Below are 8,322 nucleotides of genomic sequence, written 5' to 3' on the forward strand. Positions count from 1 at the left end.
TACAAAGAAATCGCTGTGAAGGGAGGTGGCAAGCGACGAAAACTCCTGATGATTAAGCAATCAACATCTTCCGCAGAAATGATTCAATATTTCCATAGTATGTTGGATACCTTTGCATCAGGTGGCAGAGTACAGTAGAAATGGCTTGACCCTAAAAATAAAGGGCATCTCTCGGATAAACATGGATAGCGGATTCATCCTGCACAACACACCTACATATATATATATATTTATAAACTACATGTTTAATAGGTGTTTTTTAGAAGAACATTTTTTTTTTCAAAAAGCAATTTCCCCAGATTTGGGACTTCTGAAAACCATGGTTACCATATCAAAAAACACCAAAATATGCAAAAAATCATGATTTTTAACCCAGAATTTGACCCCCGCAAGTAGAATTGTTTTTCTTAAAACCTGTCTGAAATTAAATATCGCCTACTCGGTAACAGAAATACTCACGTTTTAGCATAGGTCATTCCGGTGGATTTTTCACAATATTTACACATGTGCTGAGTACAAAAATAGACTACCTGAAAAGCTAGCTTTTGTTGTGTAGACACAGATTCGTAAATGCCCAAAATTGTAGTCTCAAACCAAATTCGACTTTTCTTTTTTTTAAATTATGAAGCCCACATAGTCCACTTCATCATGTATATGCCAATTTTAGTGCTGATTTTTTTTTAAAATTTTGATACATGTTATATTACAGGGGTTATTCATTGTATAAAAATATCACCCATGGCCACCGTACGCTACTGTACTCTGCTACCTCACACCAATTCCGGGCATCCTGACAGCTAAACCAACTGAATTCATTGAAAGATGATCTTCCACCAAAAACTTGTCTAGTGATTCACGACTTAAGTGAAAATTATCGTTGCATCGAAAAAGACGAACTGCAATCATCTTACTTTTCCAAACCGGAAGTTTCCATACACGTTTCCGTCATATACAGATACGGAGTTGATGAAGAAGAAATTGTCTCTGAAATTTTGTTTGTGGTCAGTGACGATTTGACTCATGACCAACATTTTGTGCATCGCGTGCAGAAAGAAATAAAATACCATCTGGATAACATACACTATGAAGTAGATTCCATGATAGAGTTTACCGACGGATGTTCCGCGCAATATAAAAGCCGCCATTGTATGGGCATGTCATCTTTCGTATGCTCCGAAATGGGATACGAGAAGTTTCAAAGAAACTACTTTGAAACTTCGCATGCTAAAGGCCCACAGGACGCAGCCGGAGGGCTTCTTAAACGTATGCTTGACCAAGCCGTAATGAAAGGAATCCCAATTCAGGACGTGTCTGAAGTCTACAATTATGCCTCGAAGTATCTAGATAACCCCAAAGGTGGTGTATACAGAAGGAGAATATTCCGCTATGTTGATGAAATTGATCGATCGGCACCGAAGACATTCAATCCTGTCGCAAACAATAGGAAAATACATCAAATATTTTCAAAGATGGCGAAATTTTATTGAGAGCACATTCCTGCTACTCATGTGACAGTTGCTTAAATGGATTGCCGTTAACTTGTATGAACACTGACTATACTGGAACTAATCGCTTGATAAAGGTACAGGCAGAACTAGAAGGCCACAAGGCACTGTCGATGTAGCGGAGGTAAGCCATGTGAGAAGTGCGTGTACACAAATTATCTAAATTCATTTTTTTAATTCGATTTAAGATAAAATAAAATGATATGCTAGTAAAATTAATCATCGTGATTTAGAATCCTACTTTATTAATTTAATTTCTTATAAATAAGTTTATTCAGCATCAGTCTCTCTAATATGCGTTTAATAATAACCGTTTAAAATTGTATATCTCCTTGTGCTATTCATTGAAATTGATTTTTTTTATTTCATTAATGATGATTTATAGAATGCTACCGACAGGAGACATAATAGCCGTGTTTACTGACGATGTTACCAGTGACTATTATCTGATTAAGGTACTTGCCACTAGTTTGAAAGATATTTTTCAGTAATTCACTCTTTCGTAGAGCAAATTATGCGTGTTTACCGTTCAAAGTAATAGCACATTTATCATTTTACTGGTAAATCCATCCTCTTACATGCAGGAAGTTTTTTTATGTATACACACACCCTTGTCTATATGTACCAAGAATGACGATTTAAACAAATGTCTTTATGCAGGTAACAAGTCCTACGTATAAGCTGATCAGATGTACGGAGGATGACGGGGGGAACAATTTCCAGCGTGGATCGGAGGTAATAGAGGGCCTCTATTTTGACCAGCTGGACGCTTTCCCTTTGAGCTTCGGAGAGGCAAAGTAGCTATTATGTATGCTGTGGCAGCAGTGTATATTTTGACGGACAGCACGATGAAATATAACAAGTTACAGCTGAAGGAAGAAGAACATCTAGATATTTTAGCCTGTGTAAATGTGATTAGCAAAACGTAAATTGTACGTTATACAATTATATATTGGTATATGTGTCTCTCTGTCTCTGTCTCTCTATCTCTTTATTCCTCTTTCTCATTATCATAAAATCACTAATAAATTATACTTGTACGTACATTTTAAAGGAGATTAAAATTGTGTAATGTGATAACTCTGAATGTAACAACACCTATGTTTGACTGAACGGCAAATTATATCACGTCATAATACAATTACATATAATTTGAGCGTGTCCTCTCTCCCGGGCTTCAATCAAATATTTTCCTCCGGGATTATTTTGTTTTGTGTATGTAAGTGTACGTGCTTAATCAATCTGTGCTTTATAACGAACATATCATGGTTACACTGAAGTAGTATATGACATAAATACGGGTAGAGTTATTTTTTCATTTTTTTCTTTCACATGTCAAATAAATGTCAAATAAATAGGCTTTACATATGCTTATTTCCATTCCGGTGGCTTTGAAAACACGTGTTTTACAAAGCCAGCCGTACGTCAACACTGTCAAACCTGAAACGAAATGACGGCAAAGTCATGTTACACTATTGTGCGTCAACGTACATCTGACGTTGTAATAGGACGAGGAATAGTGATAAAGATAGTGCCGTCGCTTGGCCTCGAACCTGTAACCCTTGGCTCTCCAGCCCGATGCTCTACGGTACCGCTAAGCTAAAGGGAAATTCCCTACAGCGGACGCTTGTAAGGCAACCTAATCAATCCACATCTTTTACAATACTCCCAAAAACCAACCCAGGTTCTTGACTCTCCGCCAAGGGTTCTCCTACCTTGAAGGAGGAGGGTCAACCGCGCCAGTGTGTTGTAAGACGAGGAACAGTGATTATGATGGTGTCATCGCTGTGGCTCGAACCCGCGACCCTTGGCTCTCCAGCCCGATGGTTTACCGTTAAGCTAAAGAGAATTTCCCTACAGCTGATGCTTGTAAGTCAACCTAATCAATCCACATCTTTTACATACCTGTGAAAAGTTCTCAGGCCCCTGTGACCGGGTTATCATGGGGTATCTTTATGATCCAAACATATCTACAAGGATAATTTCACAGGCCCCTGTGACCGGTCTTACTTGGGGTAGCTATATGGTCAAAACATACCCCCAAGGATAATTTCACATGACCCTGTGCTCGGGCTAACTTGGGATAGCTAGATATGATCCAAATATACCCGCAGGGATAATTGTACAGGCCCCTGTGACCGGGCTAACTTGGGGTAGATATATATATGATCCAAACATACCCACAGGGATAATTTTACAGGCCCCTGTGACCGGGCTAACTTGGGGTAGATATATATGATCCAAACATACCCACCGGGATAATTTTACAGGCCCCTGTGACCGGGCTAACTTGGGGTAGATATATATATGATCCAAACATACCCACAGGGATAATTTTACAGGCCCCTGTGACCGGGCTACCTTGGGGTAGATTGTATTTGATCCAAATATACCCACAAGGATCCAGTGACCAGAATAATTAGATGTACTTATTATCATGACAAAGAAAATGTAAGACTAGCAATTTAGACTTAAAAAGCATAGTGTTATGAGAGAAAGAGATAACACTTTTAATTATGTGTCGATGGTTAAAGGGACACAACTCAAGTACAAATCACAATATTGACTGTTCATTCTCTGGGGTGTGACAAATCACCGACTGATGAAATGTATATTTCATACCCTTAAATACGTTTCTTTTCGGTTCAGTTCTGGTTCTGTTCTTTTTTGGTGTAGTTTTCTGTTTTCGAATGTATTTAATTCGCTTGGAATATAATCGTATACCTTTCGTTTCGGTTCCTACTCGGTCCGTTTCGGTGATTTGTTGCACTGATCATGAGTATGAGTCGTTTTGGCCTAACGCCAGAAATCCGGGACATTATACTGTCAGTTAAGTCACGTGATATAGCTGTACCGACACAGTAACAAAATGGTGGCAGTTCACAGTTTGTAGGCGAGTTATTTCCTCAACTCACTAAATTACCAACACCCATGGCAAGTATCGCCGTAAATGTAAACAGATCCGTGCGGCGTGCCCAGGAACCCGTTACATACACGTGTGCTTTGTGTGACAGTGACGACGAGGTACGATGGTTTTGTAACGACTGTCAGGACAATTTATGTGACCGGTGTAAGGAAGCCCATACACGCGGAAAGAAAACTAAAAACGATGACGTTGTTTCGATACGGGAGGCTAACCGTCAGGGTGGCAAGCCTGTACCAGAGGTATGTAAACTACATCCCGGTAAACTGTGTGATCTCTTCTGTTCGGACTGCAACGAATTGCTTTGTTCAATATGTACATCTAAAACTCACAAACACCACAACTGGAAACCTTTCGAAGACGAATTTTCTTCTAAAAAGCAACATTTGAAAGAACATATGACAGCAATTTCTGCTAAAATAGAACATTTCAAGAACGAGACATCAGAGCGACATCATGATTTTGAAGGGTTCAATGGCAGCATTGATACAGTGAGGAAAGAGGTGAACTCCCAAAGGACAAAGTTAAAGGCCGAAGTAGATTCTATCGCTGATGCGATACTTACCGAATTATCGGCTTTAGAAAAAGAAGAATCAACAATGCACAAGAAAGATTGTCAACGATCAGAGAAAAAAGTCGAAGAACTGACGCATCTGCTTAACGAAGCGGAAATGACAGATACATCAAGCGTATCCTTGTTTGAAACTGAAAGGTCATTGAGGACAAGGCTGCCCCTGTATGACGTTAATGTGAGATATGTTTCACCCAAACAACCAAGGTTTGTTACCGGAAGTATCGACAGTGTCATGTTGACAAAAACGTTTGGTAAATTACACCACGAGAACCAGTACGAGAAGATAGACATCGACAGTAAACACGTTCAACGTCTCTCTAAGTTTACTGTCACTCCACAGAATGGAATATACAGTATTTGTCCAGTCGACGACAGTCACGCGTGGTTATCAATACATCAATATCAGGGTCTGGTACTGGTCAACAAGGAGGGTGTGGTCATAGAGACAGTAAAACTGGACTTCTGTCCGTTCATGATCACCATGGTCAGGACAACAGACATACTTATGACCAGTGATCCACTTAGTACATTTGTATATAAACTATCACTACACAACAAACAAGTGACAACATTTGCTGACATCAGACCACATAACGCATTTGACGTCAGTATCAACAAGAGGGGCGAGGTTTTTGTTTGTACAGGTACACCAGACATAGTGGTACTGAATCAGTCAGGTACGATTGTGAGGAAGGCCACGATTGGATCAGAAACTATAATGTTCGTTGTCTGCTTGTCATCGCGACGTCTGTGTGTAGTTCAAACAATTGGAGGAAAGTGGACTGATTTGAACATAAAGATAACAGACGAGTCAGGTACCGTCATACAGACATGGACTGGTGAACTCGACAACGGTCAAAAGGTCGGTAGTATGTGCCTCTGTAAGATGTCATGTGATAAGTACGATAGAGTTTTTGTAGCAGACATCAGTAACAATCAGGTGTACGTCCTACCGAGAGACGGTAAACAAGCTGTGTGTCTCCTAGACCGGACACACGGAGTGGTGAAACTTAAAGCGGTGGGTGTGGACACGTGTGGTAACGTGTGGATCGGGTGTAGAGACAGTACTGTACACGTGATGGGACTGTAACATGAGGAAATAGTGATATACGGTACCCGTGATGGGACTGTAACATGGGGTAATAGAGATATACGGTACACGTGATGGGGCTGTAACATTGGGAAATAGTGATATACGGTACACGTGATGGGATTGTAACATGTGGAAATAGTGATATACGGTACCCGTGATGGGACTGTAACATGGGGTAATAGTGATATAAGGTACACGTGATGGGGCTGTAACATGAGGAAATAGTGAAATCGGTACATGTGATGGGACTGTAACATGGGGAAATAGTGATTTACGGTACACGTGATGGTACTGTAACATGGGGTAATAGTGATATACGGTCCACGTGATGGGACTGTAACATGGGGAAATAGTGATTTACGGTACACGTGATGGTACTGTAACATGGGGTAATAGTGATATACGGTACACGTGATTGGGCTGTAACATGAGGAAATAGTGATATAGGTACATGTGATGGGAATGTAACATGGGGAAATAGTGATATACGGTACCCGTGATGGGACTGTAACATGGGGAAATAGTTATATACGGTACACGTGATGGGACTGTAACATGGCGAAATAGTGATATACGGTACACGTGATGGGATTGTAACATGTGGAAATAGTGATATACGGTACCCGTGATGGGACTGTAACATGGGGAAATAGTGATATATACGGTACACGTGATGTGACTGTAACATGAGGAAATAGTGATATACGGTACACGTGATGGGGCTGTAACATGAGGAAATAGTGATATAGGTACATGTGATGGGACTGTAACATGGGGAAATAGTGATATACGGTACACGTGATGGGACTGTAACATGGGGAAATAGTGATATACGGTACACGTGATGGGACTGTAACATGGGGAAATAGTGATATACGGTACACGTGATGGGACTGTAACATGGGGAAATAGTGATATACGGTACACGTGATGGGACTGTAACATGGGGAAATAGTGATATACGGTACACGTGATGGGACTGTAACATGGGGAAATAGTGATATACGGTACACGTGATGGGACTGTAACATGGGGAAATAGTGATATACGGTACACGTGATGGGACTGTAACATGGGGAAATAGTGATATACGGTACACGTGATGGGACTGTAACATGGGGAAATAGTGATATACGGTACACGTGATGGGACTGTAACATGGGGAAATAGTGATATACGGTACACGTGATGGGACTGTAACATGGGGAAATAGTGATATACGGTACACGTGATGGGACTGTAACATGGGGAAATAGTGATATACGGTACACGTGATGGGACTGTAACATGGGGAAATAGTGATATACGGTACACGTGATGGGACTGTAACATGGGGAAATAGTGATATACGGTACACGTGATGGGACTGTAACATGGGGAAATAGTGATATACGGTACACGTGATGGGACTGTAACATGGGGAAATAGTGATATACGGTACACGTGATGGGACTGTAACATGGGGAAATAGTGATATACGGTACACGTGATGGGACTGTAACATGGGGAAATAGTGATATACGGTACACGTGATGGGACTGTAACATGGGGAAATAGTGATATACGGTACACGTGATGGGACTGTAACATGGGGAAATAGTGATATACGGTACACGTGATGGGACTGTAACATGGGGAAATAGTGATATACGGTACACGTGATGGGACTGTAACATGGGGAAATAGTGATATACGGTACACGTGATGGGACTGTAACATGGGGAAATAGTGATATACGGTACACGTGATGGGACTGTAACATGGGGAAATAGTGATATACGGTACACGTGATGGGACTGTAACATGGGGAAATAGTGATATACGGTACACGTGATGGGACTGTAACATGGGGAAATAGTGATATACGGTACACGTGATGGGACTGTAACATGGGGAAATAGTGATATACGGTACACGTGATGGGACTGTAACATGGGGAAATAGTGATATACGGTACACGTGATGGGACTGTAACATGGGGAAATAGTGATATACGGTACACGTGATGGGACTGTAACATGGGGAAATAGTGATATACGGTACACGTGATGGGACTGTAACATGGGGAAATAGTGATATACGGTACACGTGATGGGACTGTAACATGGGGAAATAGTGATATACGGTACACGTGATGGGACTGTAACATGGGGAAATAGTGATATACGGTACACGTGATGGGACTGTAACATGGGGAAATAGTGATATACGGTACACGTGATGGGAC

At 40.9% G+C, this 8,322-nt stretch overlaps 1 protein-coding gene across 1 annotated transcript; it reads left to right on the forward strand.

Annotated features, from left to right (window-relative positions):
- The first annotated feature begins 4,334 nt into the window (after window positions 1-4,334).
- Window positions 4,335-6,945, forward strand: LOC110452727. The gene has a single exon (XM_021501374.1). It carries the CDS (start codon window positions 4,437-4,439, stop codon window positions 6,090-6,092), a length of 1,656 nt encoding a protein of 551 aa, XP_021357049.1. The 5' UTR covers window positions 4,335-4,436; the 3' UTR covers window positions 6,093-6,945.
- The last annotated feature ends 1,377 nt before the right edge of the window (window positions 6,946-8,322 follow it).

This window comes from Mizuhopecten yessoensis, unplaced genomic scaffold (assembly GCF_002113885.1).
Source record: "Mizuhopecten yessoensis strain PY_sf001 unplaced genomic scaffold, ASM211388v2 scaffold6857, whole genome shotgun sequence".
Classification (NCBI taxonomy): Eukaryota; Metazoa; Mollusca; class Bivalvia; order Pectinida; family Pectinidae; genus Mizuhopecten; species Mizuhopecten yessoensis.